Raw genomic sequence first — 25,837 nt, forward strand, 5'->3', positions numbered from 1 at the left:
TCCCTCCTTTGGTATTTAGTATCTTTCCTCGTTTGATGTCAAGGAAAGCAGTAGCTTCTGATATCATAGGGGCAAATGCTATTTTGGGCTGCATAAATAGAAGCATCCATACCATTTGAAACACTAGTTCCCCTTTATTCAGCCCTGGTTAGGCCTCACCTGGAGGACTACGTCCAGTTCTGGGCACCACAGTTAAAGAAAGATGCAGTCCAGCTGGAAGGAGTTCAGAGAGGAGCAATAAGGATGATCTGGGAACCGTAAACAAAGCCCTCTGAGGAGAGATTGAAAGAACTGGGGAGTTTTATCCTGGAGAAGACTGTGTGGAGATATGATAGCACTCTTCAAGTAGTTGAAAGGTGGCCCACACAGAGCAAGGCCAAGAGCTTTGATTATCTCAGAATGCAGGACATGAAATAATGGACTTAAGTTACAGGAAGCTAGGTTCTGTCCAGAAATCAGGAAGAACTTCCTGACTATTAGAGCAGGACAACAAAGGAACCAATTCCCTAGGGAGATTGTGGGCTCTCTCACACATGAGGCATTCAAGATGCAACTGGACAGCTATCTGAGAGGGATGGTTCAGTTTGGAGTCGTGGATTGAGCAACAGGTTGAACCTGATGACCTTCCTGGTTCCAAGTCTGCCATTCTATGATACGATGAATCTCTTGAGCTTTATCAAAATTTTCAAGCAGAACAGCAAAAAGGAGGCAAAGTGTATTGGTTTATACTATCCATTTTGCTGAAACAGGTTTAAAAACTAAGAGTACAGATGCTGATTAATTGTGAGTGAATCTACCACATCTTAGATTAAACAAGTTGGAATTGTCATGTCTAGTACAATCCTAGTATAGTAGTAAAGCATAGGGAAAACTAGTAGTAGCTTGCTGTCCAAAAGAAACAATCACTGCAGGCCTTTGAAAAGTGAATGCTTATCAGAGAAGATCCAAAAATACCTTGGTACATACCAAGCAGATGTCAGTTGTGTGAGTGAGTGGCCATCAGAAACTGATCCTCTAAAAACAGCTTTCTGTGTGAATTTATCCATACCAAATTAAAATGATGGGCAGAAACATTGCCCTGAAGCTCTCTGGCTTCATGTGGGTTTCCACATTTCACTCCATGCCACTTCTCTGAGGTGCCTATAATTTGCTTCTCCTTGTAAGGATGCTGCAGAATGGATCTTTAGCAGTTTTACCTGCATCTGCCTAGTAATGACATCATAACCAGAGTGCTTATCACCCCCCATCCTTTCCAGCTTGAACTGTGATGTCAGCTAGCAAACGCAAACCCCACAAAAGGAGCAGGAACTGAAGGGAAGCTGTCGTTTTGGGCCAAGAGAAACAAGACTTGTAAACCTCATTCCTAGAGCTGGGGGGCAGAGCTTATCTGGGAGCAGAACTGTTATATGTGGCTTCTTTTGCCACATGATTCTCAGTGTCGCTCAGCTAAACAGGTAAGCGTGGAATTCATAGAACTCATGAAAATCTATTTGCAGAACTGTAGGATCACAAATTTCAGGAACCTGAACATCCTTAAGAGTATATTCTCTTTCCAAATTGACTTAAGTAGTTTCCTTGTATGTTCTTGTATGTGGTGCGGTAGTGATTCTATAAATTATTCTTTAAATGTATAAGATAATTTAAGACTCCTGTGAAGCCAGAGTCCCCATATGTGGAGGAGGCTGCATGATTCATTACCAGCTTTGTCCCCGCTTTGCTCAGCTTGCCCTGAGAGCAAGTGTCTTTGCATCAGGTGTGACCGAATGATGTAGAGGTGTAACAGACAGACTATCTATCTGAAACAGAGGTTGTCAATTGCATCTTTGCATGAGTAACTGCTCTGAGCTGATCTTCTTTGGATGAGGAGGCATGCCTAGGTCAGAAACTCGGGTAGACTCTCAGGACTTTTCAGACATACGAATGTCAGATTCCACAGGAGGCTCATAGCAATGGCCGAGCACCCAGCAACAAACTGAGGATATCCATACTAAGATAGGAATTAATGGCTGGTATTGGGACTGCATGGGCAGCCTATCTGTGGCTGCAAGCTGATTCTGTGATCTGGCACACTGGGTATTCCAGAGAAGTTCGCCTTTTCAATTTTTAAAGGAAAGGCTTGAAGGAATGAATGGCAAGGGTTCGTATGCTCGAACAGTTTGCCAGAGTGCTGAATGGGGCCTTGATCCCGTGATCAAGAGGCCTAGCTGGTCTACCTGCTGTGGCCGGGGCTTCCGCCTCCCTGCATTCTGTCACCTTTGCCCTCAGGCCAGGGTCCTGAAGCTGCAACCCCGTCACGTTTATCTGGGAGGGAGAGCCATGGGCTGGAATGGGTATCGCTTCTGACCAAACCTACACGGGGGTTTCAATTTAGCTGAACAAAATTTTTTTGTGATGTGTCCAGTCAAGATTATGTTAAGCAGTGCCTTGCAGCTTTACCACCCACACATCTCCATGCCAGTGCTTCAGAAGGTATTTATTCTGTTTTCAGGAGTGCTGTGTATTCTAGGGTGATCATTCAACCTGGTTTTCTAATCATAGCAGTCTGTTGGTTGTGTTAACTGAGTGAAAACTGTTTCATTGACTAAAACCTGTCCCCTGTTAACCTGACAATGAAACATTTTATTTTTAATATGAACATGTAGATGAATTGCAAGGGGCAGGCAGCATCTTAGCCTTGCGTTTTTCGTTAGAGGGACTGCTTTTTTAAAGAATTCAAAGTGTCTTACATCATTCTCCTCCTCTTGCTTTCAATATATACCATTTGAAACAGCCTTCCCCAAGCTGGTCTCCTCCAGATGTGTTGGACTGCAACTCCTATCATTCCTAGCCAGCTTGACCATGCATCTGGAAGGTACTAGGCTGGAGTAGGAGGAAAGCAGCATAATTTTCTCTTGAATATGTTTGTCATATGCAAATTTATGCATATTTACTCAACCAATCAAGACTCATTGTTTGCTTTTGTTTTAAAGGTGACAGCCCTACTTCTAACCCTTCCACGAGCTTTACAAAGCTATGTGCATTGGCTGAATCCAAGCCAAAACTAAGCTGTTATGATGAAAAAGGCTGGCTTCCTTTTCCTTGAAGACAATATTGTGTGTCCAATATGCCTTGAGGTATTCAGAGAGCCTGTCACCACAGCCTGTGGGCACAACTTCTGTATGGACTGTTTGCAGGATTACTGGGACCACCAAGCCCTGACTGGGGAATGCCCCTACTGCCCTCAATGCCGCGAGCCCTTCAGTTCACGGCCTCATCTCCGCAAAAACATAACTCTGGGAGAAATTGCCCTGCGGTTCGCCCGAGCGGAGGCTCAGGAGTCACAGAAACTAGCAGGGTCGAGGGACGTCCCTTGCGACTTCTGTTCACCCATGAAGTTGAAGGCTGTCAAGTCCTGCCTGCAGTGCATGGCTGCCTTGTGTGACAACCACATCAGGTCCCACTATGAAGACAGGACCTTCAAGAACCATCAGCTGATAGCGCCCCTTGCTGACCTGAAGGCCAACATGTGCCTGAAGCATCGAAGACTGCTGGAGCTGTTCTGCAAAATGGAAGGCAAGTTCATTTGCCAAATTTGCCTCCGGGAGGAACATAAGAACCATGAAGCAGTCTCTCTAAAGGAGGACAGAAAAAAGAAAGAAGTGAGTATTGTGCCCACTTCATACATACACCCTCTAAGGTCAGGAACTATCTTAGGAGGCGATGCCACAAAGAGCACAGAGGTGCCAGGCCAATGTGTTCTCCATCACCCCCTAGAAGTGCTCCATCAAAAGCACCCACTCTCTTTGTACGCCTCTAACCTGTTGGTCGGAGGGGAGGGAAGGTCTCAAGCCTCATTGATCTACATGGCTTCCAGTAGCAAAACCTAATTTGTACTTTCTTTCTCTCATTTCCCTTTCTCTCCCAACATGTCTTCTTTTCCCATCAGCAGGCTTCTCTTGCAGTTCCTTGTTCTTTACCCCAGAAGATACATTCACGAACTGGGATTCATCCTGTCATTTGTGAGCTGTGCTTCCAAGCTTCTTCTTGCAGGAGCCGTTGCCCATCCACACTGATGTGCTGTATTCCACCATGCAGACTTTTAAACCTTAAACTCCTGAATGATTCCAGCAAATGAAACTTCAGAGCCGTTCAGATGCTTAGGATAGGAATTTGATATGGGGAAATTCCACTCAGACTGTTTCACCCCTCAGATGGTCCAAAGTCATAAAAAGTTATGACAGAGCTTTTCTATTCCTGGCCGACTGTTAATCTGCTCTTAATCGGCAGTATCTGCTTTGGGTTTAATCAGATCCAACCCAAATGAGTTGACTGCACAATATTTCCCTTCCTGCTTTTGCATCGCAACGCCACTAGGTGGCCCTGTTTAACAGCAGACTAGCACAAATACACACCTATTTCAAAAAGCAGAGGGGTTTCCCTTTCTTTCTCTGCATGTTCCCTACTCAAATAAGCTTGCCAAAAGTGTTCCTTAGGCACAGAAGCAAGACGGGAGCGTCACAGCATTGTCTAAGGAACCAATAAACAACTTTGCATAGAGCAGTTTAATGTCTTGCATAGAAAAGCTTGGCTATGCAGAAATGACCGGAACAGAATAACAGAAATGTTAGTTGCTGATTAAATGGATATAATGAGGACAGGCAATCGCTGTATTTCACTGATGTTTAAAGCAGAGAAAAAAGGAATGGGTTTTGAGCTGGAGGAATCCTATTCTGAGAAATACATTTATGCATTTGCTTTTGATATGCTGGAACTAATGTTCTTTTTTGGTATCATACTTCTGCGAGCCACTTTGTGGTTTCAGACAAAGGGAAAAGCGGAATAAAAAATCAAAAGAAAAAAAGGAAGTTGTTCTTAGAAGATTACATTTCATTTAATGGCATTTCTTCCTAAATTTCAACAGTGCAACATTGCCTGAAGAGGCTGATCGCCCTGATCTTCACCTGGAGCGAATAATAGAAACCAGTGACTTTTGGCTTAGCCACTACTTTGTGCAGAGGTGCTGTGAGAGAGCTGCAATAGAAGAATAATTTATGCCCAGGGGCTGGAAGTATTCCTGACTATCAGAGACAAAGAGGAGGCCTGCAGTGAACTTTCATTTGCAATGAGCCTCACACGCCCTGGTGCTTTGTTTGAGCAGGCTCTCCTAGCTTAACTGCCAGGGCAACAATTGAGGAAAGCTAGCCAAGGTTGTCAAAGCAGATCAGATTCACGCATGCCCTGTGGCCTGCTCTATGGCCGCCAGAGGGAGCCCCAGCTGATGAAGTGGCAAAGGGTCAAGGTGATAGATTAGGCCCAAGAGGGCAACAGTTGGGGTCCGTGAAGCATCTGGCAATTTGAGAAACTGTCCTCTGCACTACCACAAAATGGCTGCCATGCGAATGGTGGCTGGTCACAGAGGGCAGGCAGCCTGCCCAAAAGCTGTCCACAAGGCAAAGCTGGGGCCTGAGCCTGCTCAGGTCCTTTAAACCCACAGCTTTCAGCACCGATATCACAAAAAGCCAATGATTTCCTCCCCTCCCCACTCTCCTGCCAGAGAACTCACTCCCTCAATCTCTTTTTCCTCTCTGTCTGAATCACTGCCCACACACACACAGTTCTTTCACACAGATGGCCGCAAACCATCTACACGTTCCAAAGCATTCATGGAAAAATGAAGATGGCCGATGTTGGGGCACCCCCTGCCCCGCTTTGATGAGATCCTGCCATTTTGTAGGCACAGAAGGAGGACCGGGAGATCGTCATAACTCTCTTATGTGCCGTGCTCTTCCTGAACAGGCCCAGCAGCGTCTCTAGCAGGCTCCCTTTTGCATGTTCTGCTGAATATTTCCATGTGCTGCTTCTCCTGCACCACTCACTCTCCCAGTGCTGGATACATCTCCTTTATTCCTCCTTGCCGTCTCCCACAGCAAATGCATCTCCTTCTGATGGGTCTGGAGCAGTCTTGCAGGGTGCAGTGCTGACACTCCTAGCCATTCTCCTCAGAATTCCCTTTTCCTTCTGGGTTTAGCTGCATTCTTCACAGTCACTGGGGGAAACTGATTTTTCCAGGAATGATAGATTGTTTCCTGTTGTAAGGCCAGATGTTTCCAGGTGGCTTGGCCTTGAGTGAGCGGTTCAGACCCATTGGCCTTACTCTTGGTGGGGATGAACATTGCTAGACGTGGTTTGTTGAGGTGGATCCCTACAGCTGCCTGCATTTTTGGACTCTCCTTGCGGACATAGTGTATTTATTTATTTAAAACATTTTTATGCTGCCCCCATCGCAACAAAGCCTCGGGGCGGCTTACAACAAAAACAAAGTTATACAATAAAAAAAATAGTTATAAGGACTGCCATAATGAGCACGTGCCCATCTGGATGTCCCACTACACCATGTGTCTGGAGGAATAGATTACTGTTGTCCCCAGCTGTTTTCTCACTGCATGTAATTCTGAAGATGCAACACCTCCCAGGGCTTTGTTGTGAGGTAAATGTTGTACCCCCTGTGTCTAAACATCAGTATAGTGAGAGGTCAAGGAATTGCTTTTTCAGAAAGGGGCTCCAAGAGCCATAATCTGCCCCGTCCTTAAATAAAGGACCTGCTCAGTCTTCAAAACTACAGGCGGTAACCAGAGTATGCAGGCGGTGATGTAAGCCAATATTTTCCCCTTCCAATTGCTCTTCAGGGAAAAGTCTGCACCCCATGGAAAGAGTCAGGGTCTCAGGTTCCCAAGAACTGCTATCCAGGCCAAATCCAGGCTCAGCTGTAGAGTGGCACAGGTTTGTTTACTATTTCCCCCCAGGAGGTCAAACAAAAGCTTTACTTCTCCAGTGCGGGCATCTTCTTGTACAGATTTGTAGGCAGCTCAAAGCCCTTCTTCTGCCATCGTCGCTGCAGAACCAGGCTGTCGTCTCAAGGGGCTGAGAAATCTCAAGGCACTACAGGCTTCAGTCCAGGCATCCCCGCTTTGGGCTTCTAAACAGCTGTATTCTGGAGAAGTTCCCGCTCGTCCACTGCCACCAAGTGGGCATTTTGAACAGAAAGATGTGGCAGCGGCTAGGCTTCCAAACTAAAAAGAGTTATTGAAAACGAGTGCTGTGACCAGTGCAGTGCTGTTCATTTGTAAGCAGCCCTGTTTCTTCCCCCACCCCTGCCCTCTCCAATTTTCCAGGAGCTTGCCCTTCTGTTCCTCTTCCACTATAACTTCCAAGGCATTTTGGAAAACAAGGTATTACGTAAATGGTCTAGCCGGACTATCAAAACATTTCCAAACGGTTCAAATTTCAATTGGAGGTTTGGAAAAAGGAGTACTTCTACCCACATATTGTGGAATTGCAGTTATGTAAAAGGCATGGGAAAGATATTATGTAAAGTATTAAAGTCACATTAGGATGTGTGGTACAGAATGTCCCTCTGGGACTACTTGTATTTGAGGTTAAAAAAAAAAATGTTTAGACTGGCCTGTATTTGGGATGTGCCATTTACAGTTGTATAACTTCTTCGTTCTCTTCCTGTATCAGTTGAATAATAAAGGGAAAGAAGAAATGGTTTCACTGGAGAAATGTTTCCAAACTATTATTTCAAGGCAATTTGGCCCATCATTTTCTCGTTGCTGATAAAGCACTGAAGCACTTAACAGTAGCAGCACAAAGATTATTACCTTTACATTGTGTTCCTTGTTTGTTCTTGAGATTCTGTAGTTTAGAGAAAATTCATTTCAAGCTGAATAGAGTTCAGTAGAGGGCAGCATCTTATCCAGTTACATTCAGTTCATGGCTGCAGAAGATGTGTATTTTCTTTTTTCTTCTTAATGAGATCTGAATTAAGCATCTCTCTGCCTACTGAAGCAATCCAGTGAGGCCTCGGTCCATAAACCAGGGCCACTGGGGGAGTCCTGCACTGGAAACTTGGAGCAGGGCCTTTTCGGACGTAGCTCTAAGAGGATGAAACTCCCTTTGTTCGGCCTCCCATTTTACAGGTGTTTCAGTTTCATCAAGGTGCCAAGACGTTCTTTTGTTTCTGGGTCATTAGCACTGGTTTAATGTTGTATTATTGGCAGCACAAAAAGCAATTGCAGGCAGAACCAAGATAAGGAACAAACAGTACAGTTAAAATAGCATTAGAAAACAGTTGAGTGGGGTAGCCTCGCACTGAAAACCCTCTTCAGACTCTCCTATGGCCAGGGCCAAAGAGGATTGCGTCCGAGGGATGCTGCAGGAGGCAACCCTTGATGCCGTTCTAGAACAGTGCCGGGATCCAAAGGAGGACGCACTTGCACACAGCTTCTTACAACCACCTGAATGCATCTACGTGCAGTGCGAATACCTGCTCATTGTAACGCATGCTTTTAAGATTTGAGTAATGGGAAAGTATTTAGACAAAGCATCTTTTTTAGGTGTCTTGACTCAGAGTTTCGGAGTTGCTGCTACATCCTCATTCAAGTTCGTTCTTTCTTTCCCAGGTGGAGGTGAAGAGGATACATGCCAATGTAGAGAATCAGATCTTGATGCTGGCAGCAGACAGTCAGAAACACCGGGGGAGAGTGAACTACCTCACGGTGAGAAAAGTTTCTGAGAATATACTTTGGAAAGGATGGAATTAATGACACATGATACAGATTCGGTGGCACACACTAGCTCTGTGTGTGCTTGTTTTTAAGACACTGAATTTTTACCACCATGACAGTTTGAAGAAAACCCAGCTAATTGTTGCTTGCTCTGAAAGGGGCCCCAGTCGAGGGCTATGTAAGGACATACCAGCAAAGAGCAGTGTGGGTTTGGGATTTTCTGCTGTGGATAAGCTCAGCGTTCCCCTGACTCTGTTCCTCAGGTGACATATGCAGCAGCCTCCGCACTGAAACCTGCTTCCTGTTTCCTCTTCCTGCCCCTTCTTCCATTATTTCATGTGAGCTTTGCACTTTAAAAAGAGAAAAACACAACTAGTAAGTGTGACCACTTAAGTATTTATTTGATGCTCTGTGTGTCCTCTTTTAAGTTCCACAGTCAAGTAACACCTTTATAAGGACCTACCAAAATGCTGGAAAAGATGGTTCAAGCTTTCAAGTTTGAAGAGCTGCTGCTAGGAGAAGATGACATGTTGCAGTACGATGTCAAACCACCTGCCTGGCCAAAACAGGGGGAATGTGGTTCCACAGTGGTCTGACAGCATAGAGGAGATCTGTCTGTCTGTCTGTCTGTCTGTCTGTCTGTCTGTCTGTCTTTGCTCCGTGCCACCTAGCCCAGAAGTATCAGGAATAGGTACTAAATGGACATACACTGCATCTAGCACTTCTTTCCCTTGCAGAAAGTGGTGAAGTCTGCCAGGGATGAAGTGAATCGGGCCTTTGCTGAGGTGATGAAAGAACTCAAGCGACTGCAGACCAAGGTGATGGACTTCATAGACCAAGAGGAAAGATCAGCCTTAGTTGAAATGGGGCATTCCATTCAGCACAGGCAAGAGCAAATGGCTGATCTCAGGAAGCAGAACCTGTGGCTGGCAACTCTTGTGGGTGACCCAAGCGACCATCAGTTCCTGCAGGTAATGCTTGCTCCCAGCACCCTGTGATGGGAATTCAGGAGGCCTCACTATCACCTGCCTTTGCTGGGAACTCTTGGCCAGAGCACAACGCAGGTCCTTGTGCTAGCTGCCTCTGTGGTCCACTGGGTGAAGTGGAAGTGCTATGGGCAGGATATGGCAAAGTGTGTTCTTGCTCTCCATGCAAAACCTCGCTGTCGCTATGCAAAACCTTGCTGTCCATCTCTGGCAATCATCTCCAGTGAAAAGGATCAAGGGGCAGCTGTGTTGGGAAAAGTCTCATTTGGTTATATCAGAGAAGACAACATGGGTTAGATATACTCCGGGCTGCGATCAATCCTCTGACACTGGAGAAGGCTGTTTCTTATGTTCTGAGTTCCCTGCCTCAGTTTGCATCTCACGTGCATAAAACAGGGATAGCCAAGTGCTACTTGTTAGGCCTCTTAAAAGGAGAAACCAATTCCTATACTGGAATGTACTTTGCAGATCAGAATCAGGGTATAATTGCATATCCTAAACGATACTAGGTTAAACTAATGCTATGGTCCATGCTTCATTACAGACAGCCTCCTGCTGCTTCTTTTTTTTATTTATTTATATTTATTTATTTAAAACATTTCTATGCCGCCCCATCGCAATAAAGCCTCGGGGCGGCTCACAAAACATCAATAAATAACAATACAATAAAACCCCAATACAATAAAACCCCAGTGCAATAAAACTTTTGCTGTGTATTGGAGGGTCCTGCCCTATTCTCCATATGTCTCTGAGGGTCACAGTCCCACTGGGATGCCCCATTCCGTGCTGGTGGGCTGGCCACTGTGTCTCACGGCTGATGTTGAAGAGCGTGGGAGCCATTCTGCTTAAGGCTGTCGTCACAGTAGTGAGTCCACTGGATCCTGCCTAATATATTTTTAAGAGCAGATGTATTTCTTAAGATTTGGAGTAGACACAGCAGCTGAGCCTCAAATTATCTCTGCTCCCTAAACATGAAGAACCTTCCCCTCCCCAAGCCAACCCTTCGCACTGAAAAATCAGAACACTGTCATAGGTTTCAGTCCTCTGTGCATTATTATCTGGGAGCAAGTCCCACTGAATTTAACAGAACTTCTGATTAAGCATCAGAAGACTGCAGAAGGTGCATCTGATCTTTTCTGATGCAACTTGTAGTTGGTGTGGGATATCAAGGACAAGAAATAATAACAGTTCTACATTCTAGCCCATGTAGGTTTTCCCAATATAGACTAATTGGAAACTAGATACAGCAATTTATTGTCAGTGAAAGTTACGATGTCTTCAGAACACTGGTGATATAGCCCTCTTTTTCTCATGATGGCTTTTTACACTTAATTCTACTCTTCCTAACTTTTTTAATATTTACCCCAGCAAAAAATCTAATTATATTACACTTATCCCCTGCCTTTCTTCCTCTTGCAAGGAACCTAAAGTGGCTTACAAGGTGCTTCTCCTCTCTGTTTTATCTTCACAACAACAACCCTGTGAGGTATGTTAGGCTGAGACTGAGTTACTGGCTCAAAGTCATGCGGTGAACTTCATGGCCAAGTGTGAACTAGGCCCCAGTTCAACACTCTATCCAGCATATCACACTGATTGTCTCAGTTATATGGAGTAAAATGCAGAAGGTATAGTTTCCACTGTGTGCTTTGTAAAATTCTGTTTTATTGCCATTAGAAGAGGAAAAATAGTAGATTATCCTTGGATGTGTTGTGTTATCACTCCACTAATTTTTAGTTTGGAATCTGGATTGCAGCTGGGCCTTCCTAGGAATAGAGCTCATTTTAAATCAAGCCAACTTTACTCATACGCATATTATGAGCACAGAAGAAAGGGAATGAATCTATCAGCGATTGTGCCATGCAGATGGAATGCCTCCACTGCTTCTTCCTCTTTACTCTGCTGGGAGAAGTGCCAGAATAATTGGTGCAAACATTCATTATCTGCCCCATCGATTGATCTTGTGGCGTGTTTACAAAATATATTACTCCCCTGACACTAGTACTAACCAGACCCTGACCTCAGTGCTGATAGCAGCCACCGTCCTTCACCATGTAGCCAGATTGGACCGGAGTCAACCCTTTTCTCCACCCCTTGCATGCTGTGCTCAGAAATGTTTCTGTAGCACTACCTGCTTTGATTTTAAGCAAAGTGAAGAACCCTTCTTTCGCTATAAATATGCTGGAAGAGTATAGTTTTATTTTATTGTACATGGTTTGTTTCATCTGAAAGTTTCAACGAAGTTTCTCTATAATCCAAGCCGCTCCGGAAATACAAGATAGCACAATCTTTATCAGCAGTCATCAGTTAAATACCATTATATGTGAGCAATGGCTTCTGTGCCATTTAAGGCATGTTACGAAGACACAAATGGACATTAGCAGAAGGAATGCACCCACCTGCACAGAGGTGGCCAGGAGCAGTGCTAAGCTGCCAGAAAGATCTGGGACTCAGGCCCACAGGAGAAAGCTGGACAGATCCGCGAATGCTCCAAAGTCTCTGTGTCTTTCAGGGGCTCTGTCTCCTCAGAAAAGCATGTCTGTTTGTAAAAAATGATGTATGGCCAGGGGAGAGGAGGGCAACTGATCTCAGAAAGAAAAGGCCCTTGGGTGGAAAGGCAACAGGAGGTCACGTGCTTGTGAGCAAAAAGCCAGCTAAGCCAGGGGGATCAGGTGAAACAGAGACACTCAGCTGGGGCCCATGGATAGCAGGGTGGTGCAAGCAGAGCCCCCCCCACCCCCACCCCTGTGATTCAGGGCTCTGCATGGAAGAGTTGGGGCTCCAGCCCCAGTCAGCCATCTCTGACCCCCTGAGGTGGTGCTGACCAAATCCATACAAGCGCATTTAGCCTATCGCAAAAAAGCAATAAAGCAGTCAGTGATGTTTCCAGTGGGTTTTAACATTTCCTAGTGGCATGGGGGCTTTCCTGTGTTTGTTGTGAGAGCCAGTGCAGGGCAGTGGTTCAGAGCGTGTGACTGGGACTCGGGAGACCTGGGTTCTAGTCCTGCTTGGCCATGGAGCTCACTGGGTGACTTCGGGTCAGTCACAGGCTCTCGGCCCAGCTGCCTCACTGGGTTGCTGTTGTGAGGATAGGATTGAGAGGAGAGGGAAATTATGTAAGCCACCTCAAATTCCTTGAAAGGACAAAGACATGGGACTCAAATGCAATAAATAAATAAGATCTGGAGGTTAAGCTTTTATTCTCCACCAAGGGTATTTTCTTCCCACACAGAATTTGCCAATTCTTTCTTCAGTATATCACACTCTTTCTCTGAGGATCTCAGAACACTGACTTAAGCTTATGCCAGAACCGTATGGTAGCTTAGAATAGGTTGACTTGGTCAAAGCTGCCCAATGCCCTTAATAGAGGAACAAAACTTTAAATGTGCATGTCTGAGTGTTCCTGTTACCCAGTGTGCCGCACTGATTCTCCCAGAATGCTCCACATTACTCAGGACGTAAGGCAGTCTATGTAACTCTCATCTGCTTCCCATCTCCTACTGCATTATTTAATTCCCAGCCCTTTGTTCCTCCCAGGCCCTGTTCAGGATCCTCCTCCTAGGACCCTTTTCTTCCTCCTAATTCTTTTCCTTCCACTCCACTTCATCTGGCAACAATCTCCCCTTTCCTTCTTTCCTTCCTGAGTGGTATAGCACTTATCTGGCTCACAGGCGAAATCCATCCACCTGGAAAACCAGTCCAGCTCTCCAGCCTTCTCCAGATGGCTGTACCCCCTTCTTCTGGCCATAGCCCCTTCCTGCCAGCCCCACAGCTGCTAGTGGTTTCTCTGATCCAGGAATTGGCCAGATTTAAATCTTGGCTTCAACAAAATTGTGATAATATATACCATGTCTAGTTTGTTGTTCTCTTGGAGAATTGGAAAGGGGAAATGCTCACTTTTTCTTTAGTCCCTCTTAAAGGTTTCTAACATTTTTACCAGAAAGTACAAAAACATTGACCTTTTCCAAGACCAAGGAAATGCAAATCTCTCCATTCCAACAATTTTGGGGTGAATTGAAGTCTCTCCTAAAGTTTGTTTGTTCCTACAGGACTTCCCAAAGATAAAAATAATGTCCGGTTGTATGGAAGCTTTGGTTGGTCTGAAATGTGAGGAACCGACCAGTTTCGTTGGTCTTAAACAGATCCTGACTGACTTGAAATCCCAGATATCCATGATTGGACTCTGCTTCATCAACAAGGTCCTTCAGAAAGGTGAGTTAGTTCTGCATACCTGATGGCTGGACAGATCTGCACCATGCGTTCTAGATTCAAATTACTTCGTTACTACCCTCCAACATAGCTTTCAGTACTTACGCCTCAATTTAAGACCAAGAATCCCTTCAAAATGCACAGGCATTTCAAGACACTTGAAATCGGGGAACTTGGACCACTGATATATCTACAGCTGTGAAGTATTATGTGTTATCACTGAGATCAGGCCCTTGAGGCCATAATAAAAACAGCTGATCTAGTGTTTGTCAGCTGTGAAAAAGGTGAATTCCATGCTAGTGACTATTAGGAAATTGCTAGAAAATATTGTAATGCAAATCTATGGTGCGACCACACTCAGAATGTCATGTTCGTTCATTCATTCGTTCGTTCATTCATTTATACGCCACCTCCTGCTCCTAATGGAGTCTCTTATGGTCAACCAACCTCAAAAAGATGCTTGCAGAGATAGAACATGTGCAAAAAAATGCAACCAAAGTTTTTGGAAGCTGGAGTAACTCCCTGCTCTGGTGCAGAACATCCAGCCCCCTCAAGTCTTACTGCAGCCCACGTGGGACCCCCTGGTATTTCCCACGGCAGGGTGGGGATATTGGCAGGGGTGTGGATGCTGCCCTCCACCAAGGAAGAAGGCCTGAAAATTCTACCAGAGAGGGTACCCCATGGGATGTCCACAAATGCATGAGCACGCTGGTTTCTGACCAGGCCCACATAACTCTGTCCCTGAGTTATTCAGCCCAGCATTGTGGGCTGTTTGGGGGAAAAGAACGGAGACTTCATACTCATAGGCTCCAGGTCAGGCTTAATGCAGTGCCTGGGCAGGCAGGAGCCAGCACCCTTGTTTCCACCCACAGCTTTTCATTCCCAGCCCTTGTTGATGATGTGAACTGCATCAACATGTCTCTTCCTAATTAGATAAGGTGCCAGCACTGCCCATTTTGCAATAAAATACCATGCTAACTTAGGCTGTAGAAAGTTTCCAGGAGAAGTTGCCCCATAGTCTATGCCAAGTTATTCTGCCTAGTCTTCATTCTTGGCTTCTAGTGCTTCACTTTCTGTTGTTTCTGTGTTGAGATTGAACTTGGGAAAGTAGCTGAGCCAAAACATGCTTGCTAGCTCTTGCCACTGTTAAACACAGGCAAATTCATCAGAATAGCAACATATTAAGCTCCTGCCACATATTTTTAGCCTTCACTTGCCAAAGGACACTTTTGTTTAGCTACAACTTCCTTCCCACATAGCCTTCAACATCATTCACGGAGTTAATGTGGACCCCAAGACCTTTCCCAGATTGGAATTTGGTCCTTGGGCTGAAAAGGGCATCCTTTCTCCTGCTGTAGCAGATTAAAATGGCCATTTTTCTAGAATAATGATTCATAAGAGCAGACAGAAACTTTGAAACTCAGGGTTGCCCTCACCCCTGAGTAGAACATCTTATTTTTCCCTTCACACTTATCATTGGTCACAGCCCATCCTACACGCACAATAAATAACACAAGCACCTCTAATCTTGCAGGGATCACAATGGTACCCTATGAAGTGATACCAGCACCCACAGATCGGAAGAATCTCCTAAAATGTAGGTGTTTCCATTACTTTTTTTCTTGCTGTTTTCTTACACTTGGAAGTCGCTAGTGTGGCTGGCAATAACCTTGTTAGAGTGCCAGGTTACATGGCCCTAAGCCATCAAGTCACTTCTGGCCCAACCATGTGGTTAAGAGTTGCACTTCTGCCTTGTAGCATTTGATCGTGGTGTTCTCAGGAAGCAAATGTCAATGACTGTGGCAATTAAGAGAAAGTGGATGAATTAGCACCCTTGCAAACATGAAGTATTAAAAAATAAGAAAAGACTCAATGGAAATTCTCATTCTGACATAATCGAAACATTAACAAAAAAAGTAGTTTAAGGGTGTACAACCTGCTCTGCATGGGATCATCCTTCCACACAAGGGAGAAGTTCACAGATCCAGTTCTGTCAAGTGAAACCCACATGGCCTCCGTGGTATGACGTGCCTCTTATCCGCTTCAACTGATCTAAGAGCTACAGCCTTACCTGGGCAGAGTCAGCCGGGCTACAATTAACCATGTCCTGGCAACCTTCTGCCTAGACTATTCCAGTGCATTGAAGGCAGTATGGAAACTTCAGTTAAAACAGATGGGAGCAGCAAGTCTGCCTACTGGGCCTGGCCAGTTAGAAAGTATTACTGCAGGGCTGCATTGAGTTGCACAGGTTGATAATCAGTTTCCAGACCCAGTTCAAAGCGTTGATGCTGACACTTAAAGTCCTGCATGGTTTAGGAACAGTCTACCTGAAGGACCACCTTCTCTGGTGTGCTTTTGTCTGATTGATAAGATGGCCTTTGAGAAGATACTTGCAATGATGTGACATGGAAAGAGCTTTTGGTAGAGTGCCCCCAACCTCCCTAGAATGCCCTTCCCAGAGAGATTCACTTGGCCTCTTCACCGTATGCATTTAGATGCCATGTTAAGATCTTCTTTAAGCAGGGATTTCATCTTTTTTCTTTCTTTTTCTTAAGTAGGCATTCAAACTTTAATCTGTTGCTCTGATGATCTGTTTTACTGTTGCCTCCTTCAGGTTTGATGTTCTTATATTTTAATATTTTCACTCTTGTTTTATCATTTTGCTTTTGTTTGATTGTAAAATACCATGAGGGCATCTGCAAGTTGGACGATGCATAAGTGTGGCATGTTATGCTGAAACTTTATAGTGTGTGGCTGCTGCTAATGCAGCTCAGCCATACATGGTAGAAATTAGAGTTTGCCTTCCCAGCTAAACCAGCAGTTTGTTTCACCAAGGCTGGGCAAAGCAGGTTCGCTATGTCTTCTTCGTTCCTCCCTTCTGCTGCTTCCCCCAGCCCTCCTGAAACAGAGCAAGAACGATCCCATAGGTGAAGGGAAGCTGCACAGCACTGGCTGGCCACAGGCGAGGAAGTACATTCATGGGGATTCTGGATGACTTGCCACGGCCCCTTCTTCACACAGGTTGGATCAGCCTCCTGGCTGAGGCTCGTGCCACCACTTGTACCTGTTAGGTGAGTCACTGGAGAACTTCGACAAGAGCAGGTGCTCTAATCCTAGACCAAAGTTCGCAGTAAGCCCCCGATACAGAAAACTTCATCAGACAGGCACTTGGGAAAGGTGCAATAAAGGGTGAGAAACGCAGCACCTTTTTTTTATTTTTTTTTTGTAATCTACAGTAGAGGGCCAAAAAACAAGGCACTCAAATCAGTATTACAAATTCTGCTCCATAAAAGGGACTGGGGGTGGGGGGAGCACATTTTCAAGAGCAGCAGTAAACCTTGATAACAATCAGAATTTTTTTATTTGATTACTATATAATGCAACAAGGAAACATAGGGAAACTCCATAGCTAGGCCAAAAGTGAACTAGGGTTTTAACATCTTTCCTTGTCATTGCAATGCCATTCTGGAAAGGCCAGCCCTGGTGAGTTTCTGCTTGTCAACCAAAAGCTCATGAGTTTCATCTGAAAAAATAGATAAGAAGACAGTTGCTGGGTCCAAGTTCTAACAAGCTACAGCCTGGTAGAGTTTCTGGGATACTTTTGCGAGCTCCTGCAAAATATGCTACTAGCACCGAATTGCAGATTCTACAACAAGAAACTATGAGTTCTCTTCTTGGATGGCTCATGATTAAGAAGCCATGGCTTGTTAATGCAGCTGTGTTCAGACAACATAATAACCCATGGTTCAGTGATAACCCACATTCAATCCATGCACAATCCTTATGTGTGGGTAATTGTATTGTCTGAACTCTGCCTCCTGCACAATCCCAATTGTACAATTTGCTCAGAGCTTAGAGGAAAAGGGCAACCAGTACTGCACCCAGACTAAATGTTCATCACTCCATCCCATCCCACACCACTTCTGTTAGAAGGACCTCTGCAGTTACTGGAAATAAAAAGCATTAAATAAGCATTAAATAAGTGTGTGAGCTTTTGCCATGCTGGAGGGAGAAATGATGCTCAAATGACTAAGCAGCAACACATGGGTTGTACTATTGTTTGTTTGCGCTTAGATACCTCTTCATCTGCAGACTTTCAGTCTTTCGCCCCTATTTGCCTCCTATATAGGCAAATATAGAGTGCTCCCTTTTCTAAGCTCTGGTGGCTTTGTCTTCCAAAAAAATAAGATGAGTTCTGTCAGCTCATAAGAAGACATGTAATGCATTTCTTAGGCTGGCCAGCTTGTCACAAAACAATGAGCAAGTTTTTGCATTCTCCTGGAGAAACTAAAAGCTTGCTTACCTTTTTGTAACAATTCCCAGAACAGTAGCCATGTTAATTGGTTGCGAGAAACACAACAAAGAATGTCATGGCATCTTAAAGACTAACCCAGTCTGTTGTATATTTTTGTGGACACTGTGCGCTTCTTCAGAGGAATAACACTCCCTGAATTTGAAGAACTGGGCAGTGTCCATTAAAGGCTGTACCAGAACGAACGTGTTAAATGTCCAAGGTAAGGTTCTTGTTGTTTTCACTGTTCTGGGGCATTTACTTAAAATAATTTGCCAGCTATCTGGAAACTGTTATTCAGCAAGCAGATCCCATTGACAAGACATCCTGGCTCATTAGCCCAACAAAGGAATAGTCAGTCTGTAGGCAGAGCTTATCATAAGGAGAGTTGGATCAGAATCAGAGGAAGGAGTGGAAATTGGCAGGAGACACATCAATAATTTAAGATATCCAGATGATAGCGTATTACTGGCAGGAAGCATCAGTGAACTGAAATGCCTCCTGACAAAAGAAGAAATTGAAAAAAGAGAACTGCAGCTGAACCCTAAGAAAACACTACTTAGGACTATAGAGGCAGTACATAACTTTAAGGTCAACAATGAAGACACTGGAATTGTGAAAGATTTTACATGCCTATGTAAAAGGAGATATAAACCAAGGTTGATACTGGGCAGGGCAGCAATGAAAGAACTAGAAAAGATCACTAGATGTAAGAATGTTTCACCAGGGACCAAGGCCAAGATCATCTACACTATTATATTCCTGATCACTGGGCATGAAAGCCGGGCACTGAGGAAAGTTGACAAGAAGAAAATCGATGCATTGAAAACATGGTTTTGGAAGAAAGCTTTGAGAATCCTTGGACCAACAGAAGGACAAACAAGTGGCTCCTAGAGCAAATCAACCAAAACTTTCTTTGAAAGCAAAAACGGAGGCTGCCGTACCTTGATTACATAGTGCTTGTCACTGGAATAGTCATTGGAAGAGGCCAGTGTGCTAGGGAAAGTTGCAGGCAGGAGAAGGGGACCAAATATGAGATGGATCAACTCCACAAAGGAAGTCACAGCCTTGAGTTTACAAGAGCTGAGCAGGGCAATCAAGGAAAAGATCGTTTGGAGGGTACTCCTGCATAGGGTCACCATAAGTCGGAAATGACCTGACAGCAGGTAACAACGATTTGCAGTGGTTTCAATGAGATCTGTGAGATGAGTAATGAGATGATTTGTGGGCTGAGCTGCTGATTTTCAGCTGGTACAAGCCTATCCAAGCTCTCCTGCAGATCTCCTTCAAAAGTTCTCAAAGAAACCCTAACCCTCAATCTCCCATTGGCAAAAGGTAAACTATAGCCTGACGAAGACCTAATCAACCATAGCCATTCAGTAGTCAGCCCATCATTGTTCCTCCTACTCTTACAGTTCAACCTTGAAGTACCGTTTCCCAAGAGATTCCTGCATCCTGCCCTCCGTATTCTCCCCCATATTCTTGAATGAACCATATACATGGAAGGTGCTCCCAAAAGAGGCTTTTAATGGGCAGTTCTGTCTCATTTGTGGACGTTCCAGATACCAACATCTTCCATTTTAACCCTTCCATATATTTTCAGTACTTCCATCTTGTATTTGTGTAAAAGAGAAACAAGTCAGAATAGCTTCATGACGTCTATTTGCTGCTTGTGCTAAGAGCTCTCTGTCTAGAAGCACCCCAAGTCCTGAAGGGCAGCAGGCTAGTCTGGAATAAGGGGGAATGCTGAGGCTCCTGTCCTAGGGATGCGCTTCTTGCTGTGGGCTGATGTGTGCTTTTCTGGTCAAGGGCAAGCCATATCAGACAAAAACACAGTCTTAAAGGGGCAAAGTCTGATCCAGAATCTCCTGCAGCAGGTCAGTTTTGTCCATGAGTTAAGACTCAAAGAACTGAGCTTCAGGAATGCAAGAGTTAGCAGATGTGGTTGGGCAACTGGATTAACTTGTTCAGTCTAATGCTGCAGGAAAGTGACCTGATGCTGTCCAATAGTTTGTCTGGCCTTTCTTCCTTGTAGGTTATCCCTGTACATCCTGGGTGCACTCCTCCCCGAATAAAGATGCTGAGTCTTAAATTGGATTTCACATTTCCCTTATTTGTAAAGCAATTATAAAACCTGCATCAGCAACAGAAGAATATATTGGGGTGTCTGGGAACCACTTCCCACTCCATGGCCTAAGCTCCTTTGGCATGGCAGCAGCAGCAAACCTCACCACCAAATTATGGTGCCATCAGCCCGTTACAGAGGCTTTAAAAGGATACATGTGGCTTTTTCCAGCTAAATTTGTCCTCGTTAATCCTCTGTAGCAGTTTACCCCCAAAATTCAGTACCACGTTGCAGATTTCTTTGCCACTCCCAGTGACAAGTTCAGCAGCTCACTGGGGGCGAGGCTTGGATGGTACACCATCCCTGTTCTATCATGTCGCTGTTTTCTAAATAAACAGCCCTAAGCATTGTAACTTTTCTGTATTGGGAATTGTTCCAATCCCCTGATCCCACCTTAGCTGCCTTTATTCTAACCTTTAAAAACCAACATGCATATTTTGATTTTTAAGCAACCCTGTTCCCCTTTCTGTTTCACCTTCACGTTTTCAGAAAGAAGCTGACTTAACAATCTCATAGGCACACTTGGGTATGAAAACATACCAAAGCCCCACTAACTGGGAAGAAGATATTTTAAAACAATATAGAAATGGAAAACTAAACATTTTCCCTCAATTGTTTTGGATGAGGGAAGTAGCTAGTTTTCCCCTTCCGAGCACAGGTTACTTTTGGCCCATGTTCCACTGAGAGAAGAATGAGTTAAAGACCCAGAAATTGGTGGGACAGGCAGCATGGGAAGAGAAAAGTTTTCCACCCTTTCTCTTCCTCCTGTCTGTATGTGATCCATCAGACTTCGCAGGGATTCAGCACTGACCCAGTCCTGACATTCCACATCACTGTCTGATCAATTTCACAAAATATTTCCTCTTCTGGCTTTTTAAAAAGGGATTTCACTCCTAGCAGTGTAAAGAATAAAACAATGTTTTCAGAATGATTGCAAAAGATACTCTAAGAGTGCTGTTTCCCAGGGTTGCCACTTTTTGGTGGATATTTTGCCTTGCGCCTTTAATCATTGTACGAGGTGTGGAAGTTCAACAGGCATGACTTCCTCAGTCACTGCGTCTTCAGGCTGGGAAGCCTTGTCTGCTGGAGTTCTCCTCCTCCCGGAAGAGAGAAGCCTGGGGTAAGTGATGGTTTCTGAGCAGACCCAGGACACACGGTTCACTCCTCACTTTATTTTATCCTGATCGGAACAGGCTTTCTCTGATCCTGTTCAAGTGCTTAATCACCGTGTCATCACAGTGCCCCAGACATTTCAGCACTGACATGCATTAGTGTTCAGCGTTCCAGAACGAATTGAATTAGCAGAGTGAAATGACAAGGCTGCAAGATCTTCTGGAAACACACAGATATCCCTCTCCACTACCTGAGCACCCCTTCCACAGCACGGACGCAGACCATGAGCTGGGGAGGGATGCAGGGACAGGCCTGGGCCTCTTCCTGCACTCAGCACCGACAACACGGCCAGGCCCCCTGCATGTGCTCACAAATGCACACGTCCACTCCCGTGTCTATATAAATGCCACCCATACATGCAGAGCTACACACGAATATACACTAAGCACTACATATTATGAAACTGAGTTGGTGAAATGCATAGGCAAACAAGACCTTTTGGCTTTCCCTCCTCCATCCTCCCCCACCTTTAAAATTGCATTCCAGGGAGGCATTCCTGGGGAGAGTCCAGCAGGATGGTAGACAGGTGCACGTGACTTGTCCTCTAATCATCGCAGGGATTAGCCAACTCTGGCACTGGGATGCGTGCGGATACTTAGAATTTATATAGCACTTTCCCTAACCTCACATCCGTGGAGCTGCGACATCTCTCCTCAGGTATTTTGTCGGGACAGCTGCTTTCAGATTCAGCACCAGGGCATGGGAGGGAAGGGGACTGAGGTGCCAAGAAGAACTGGCTTAAGGCAGCATCCCCCCCACTTATATAGCACATCATTTTTCCCTCTCCAAGGTGCTCAGAGAGGCAGCAGGTGCAGCCCTTTCCATGCCAGCTGCAGGCAAGGTTGCCGTCGTCAGTGTCCCAGCTCCAAATTCACGGGAGCTTGAAGATGGACTCTGAAAAATCCTCTAACCCCCAGACAACAGCAGGAGGATACGGAATTGCATCCTTCAGTGATTGAGACAGGGAGCTAGAAAATCCTTATTCCAGCCCAGCATAAATTAAGTCTGAGCCCTGCATCCCCACCATTAAACTACAGCATGGGAATACCAATTCCTACTTCTTTTCTTCAAAGTATGGTTAAGAGCAGGATAACATTTAAAGCACCAGTTCTGGTTTCATGATGGAAGTGCCAACCCCAAAATCTCCCAGTGCTCTACCTCTGAAAGAAAAAAACAGAACAAATGAAAACACACCCTTGCACTAGAGGAAAGTTAAATGTCAGCATTGATCTAAATACTTGCATTAAACTAATACCAGCCTGCACTTGCTGGCTTGCCTTGGCCCTCAACAGAGTCAAATTCATGACCAGAAGATCATGCACTGTGTCTGTTTTGGGTGCTGCGTTTAGCAAGGGCAGCTGAGCACTAATGGCCTGCCAGTTAATCATCCTCCTGTTGAAAGGTGGCAGAAAAACGGCACACACGCAGAAGGCCTCATGACATTTATTCAGGTCAAAAGACCAGGTTGTGCCTCTCAGCTACAGCAAACCTCTTTTTTTCCTGGAATTTTCTCTGAACCTTAGTAATGTTGGCGGCCTTGTACGGTTAGACTCCATATGTCTCGTCTCTTCCTGTGAGGTACAGCTAAGAAGGGTAAGCTAAGAAGGTATTTTTCTTAGAGAGACTTCACCTCATCCTCTGGACTGATATGTATGTTATATTTGGAAATGGGAAGTGAATTCAATTTTGATTATTTTGGCAGCAACTTTGGAGCTTTGCCTTTCCTCCCAGTTTGATTTAATCAGCTCAGTTGCTTACCTGACCTCTTCTGCTACTCATATAGGCACCTTTGACATGGATCCATTTATTTGCTGCTGCTGTCCACTTGTAGCATATATAAACACTTTACAGACCAGTGAGATGTTGTGGTTAGAAACTTGGGGAGTCCTAAGACTTGTATTCCTTGGGATACAAGTTCCTTCACAGCTACAGAGGTGCCTGCATACATATATTTCCATTTCTTTTGCCATTCCAGATGATGGTGGTTGTTAGGAAAAGAAGGAAAAAGCATTCTTTGGGCAGCCTGGAACTTCTTGGAAAATATCTAAAAATAATACATGTGCAATAAACAAACAGGAGGGGCCAGGTTATTCTGTCGGGTGACTGGGTAATCTGATGGGTGATCCGAACGTGGGACAATCTGTAGAGGTTCTGGCTGTGCAGTTGTGGTTAGAATGCCAGGTTGGAACTGGGGAGACCCTGGTTCTAATCCCAGCCCAGCCATGTAATGAAACTCACCGTGTGACTGGCTCAGCCACTGTTCCTTGCAAGGCTCAGTTGGGCACCCTCAGCTCCTTGAAAACAGGTAGGGTACAAGTCTAATAAATCAATCAGCAAACATCTCCAGCTTCCTTCTAGCCTCAGTGATCCAATGATCCTTGGCACCTTTTGGGCCTCCTCATGCTTGCTCTCCTTCCCAGACTGTCTCCTTTTTATTTATTTGGAGAACTTACACGCCACCCCATTCGCATCAGCCTTTTGACTCTTCTCTGTTCTTTTTCTTTCATAAAGCAGCTTATTGTGTCCTGAATTTCGATGCCAGCACTGCCAATGAAGAGCTCTTCCTGTTTGAAGAGACCCACTCCGTGCTGAACTTGGGGATCCTCTTGGAGAACTACTCAAAACCCAGCCAAGGCTTCAATCACTGGCCGCAGCTCTTGTGCAGCCGCAGCCTCTGTGAGGGCTGCCATTACTGGGAGGCCGAGATCGCGAATGCGTGGCTTTCCTTAGGAGTCACCTACAACTACAGGCATAGGACCGAGAAAACATGCATGCTGCACCTGATTGGCAGGAATGGCAATTCGTGGTGCCTGGAGTGGGACTCGGTGAAGTTCTCCGTCTGGCATGACAACGTCCAGACTGTGGTGCAAGGCGACTTCTACAAAACCATTGGGGTCTTGCTGGATTATGCTGCAGGCTCCTTGACGTTCTATGGTGTCACCAGCACCATGAATCTCATCTACCGCTTCCTAACCACCTTCACCGAGCCACTATACCCAGCTGCCATGGTGAGCAGTGGGGCTTCCATTACTTTGAAACAGCACCCGGAGTAGAGGGAAACATGCATACAGAACCCCCAGCTCCCACCACTTAAACGCCAAGGCTGATAAAATTAACTTTTATCTCATTCCTGCCTGAACAGAATTCTGTATTCATTTTTTAGACTTGCAGTGCTGCAGTCAGAAGCAAACAACGCCCCTTAACTGTGCGGGTTTACAGTGGCGCTTTTAAAGGTGCTTGGTGGTGTGGGCATCTTTGCACTACCAATTTAGCTTCTCCCAAGAATCTAGAATCCCTGTAAATGGTAATTCGATGAGGAGGGGCACGGCTGTTGGGAATTATTTTGTTAGAAGTTGGTGGCTCTTCTGACGGTGCTATGATTCTTGGAGCTCTCCAGGGAAAGAGAAATTATTCTTAAACAACTTTAAGTCTGTAGATTAGATGTTTGTGCACATGCCCATGTGCTGAGTTTTTTTTTTTTAAAGACAGGTACTATACTTCAAGCCTGTCTATAAATCCCACTGTTCCCTTTTAAACATCCTAACTCCAGAAATTCTTTTTTGTTCTCTGGCTCGCAACCAAAGAGTGTAATTGAGCAGGTCTGGTGTCTGAGCAGATCATAAACAGGTTACCCAGGTCTCTCCTTGAGCAGCATTCTTCTGCCTTCTGTGGGGCAATGCAGAAGTTCCTGCAGGAACTTTCTGACCACACGCAACTCTGAAGCACGCCCAATGGTCCCTTAGCTAAAACAGGATGCAAACAACCAAGGATGAGCCCATTGGGCAGCACTGCTGCTTGCTTCCATTCTGAATTATATCATGTAAGATGGGTGAAATTGACCTGCCTGGGTAGAGGAGCAGGCTTGGTGGAACCATGCCCCGGTGACACCCACAGACGGGCCGTCCTTGCTCTGAATTCGGTTTCTTCAACACAGGCCTCAGCACTGCTTTCTTCCAAGCTGCAGGGATCGCACCTTCCCTCAAGGAGGCACTGATCTCAAGGATGCACTGATCTGGATCAAGGAGATCCAGATGCCCAGCCAAGCTCTGGCACATTTCACAAGTTAGCTTGGACACAGATCGAAAGAGCAAGTAATAGGCCCCCGTCCTCTAAGCAGCATTTATTTATTTAGGACACTTGCATGCTGTCCTATAGCCCAAGGACCCTCTGGGCAGCTCACAAACACAAGGGCATGTCTACATCCTCAGCTGAAAGGGATTCACGTGACAAGATGGTGTACTGACCCTGCATATCTCAGACTTTCTCAAAGGAGCAGCATCCCAACCCGCGGGGATACAAGTGGCTGGAACTGCCCAATGTCCAGCAAACTGCTCACAGGGGGCCTTTAAGGGGTTTCTTTTAGCTGTTGTTCTAGAGCAGCCTTCCCCAACCGTGTGCCTTCCAGACATATTTCAACTGCAACACCCTAAATTCCCAGTCAATGGCCCTGCTGGATGGGAATCCTGGGAGCTGGGGTCCAAAGGCCTCTGAAGGCCCCAGGTTAGGAAAG

The 25,837-nt window shown here is 45.2% G+C and overlaps 1 protein-coding gene across 5 annotated transcripts; it reads left to right on the forward strand.

Annotated features, from left to right (window-relative positions):
• The first annotated feature begins 527 nt into the window (after positions 1–527).
• Positions 528–24,863, forward strand: LOC123035598 (E3 ubiquitin/ISG15 ligase TRIM25-like). Of its 5 annotated transcripts, none has more exons than XM_044453978.1 (7): positions 528–1,454; positions 2,970–3,638; positions 8,442–8,537; positions 9,284–9,517; positions 13,579–13,741; positions 15,273–15,335; positions 23,839–24,863. In XM_044453978.1, the coding sequence occupies exons 2-7, from the start codon at positions 3,051–3,053 to the stop codon at positions 24,378–24,380; spliced, it is 1,686 nt and encodes a 561-aa protein (XP_044309913.1). In that variant the 5' UTR covers positions 528–1,454; positions 2,970–3,050; the 3' UTR covers positions 24,381–24,863. The 5 variants fall into 5 exon arrangements, with proteins under 5 accessions (XP_044309913.1, XP_044309912.1, XP_044309914.1 ...); XM_044453977.1 differs by lacking the exon at positions 528–1,454 and adding an exon at positions 2,778–2,851; XM_044453979.1 differs by lacking the exon at positions 528–1,454 and having other exon boundaries at positions 2,778–3,638; positions 23,842–24,863.
• The last annotated feature ends 974 nt before the right edge of the window (positions 24,864–25,837 follow it).

This window comes from Varanus komodoensis, unplaced genomic scaffold (genome assembly GCF_004798865.1).
Source record: "Varanus komodoensis strain SLA01 unplaced genomic scaffold, ASM479886v1 scaffold7_1, whole genome shotgun sequence".
Lineage (NCBI taxonomy): Eukaryota > Metazoa > Chordata > Lepidosauria > Squamata > Varanidae > Varanus > Varanus komodoensis.

Excerpts from the sequence above, each read along its gene's own strand:
- LOC123035598 (XM_044453978.1), top strand. The coding sequence starts at position 3,051 with ATGATGAAAAAGGCTGGCTTCCTTTTCCTTGAAGACAATATTGTGTGT. Across the intron at positions 3,639-8,441 it reads AGGACAGAAAAAAGAAAGAA|GTGGAGGTGAAGAGGATACA; the intron begins GTGAGTATTGTG and ends TTTCTTTCCCAG. Across the intron at positions 13,742-15,272 it reads CAACAAGGTCCTTCAGAAAG|GGATCACAATGGTACCCTAT; the intron begins GTGAGTTAGTTC and ends CTAATCTTGCAG.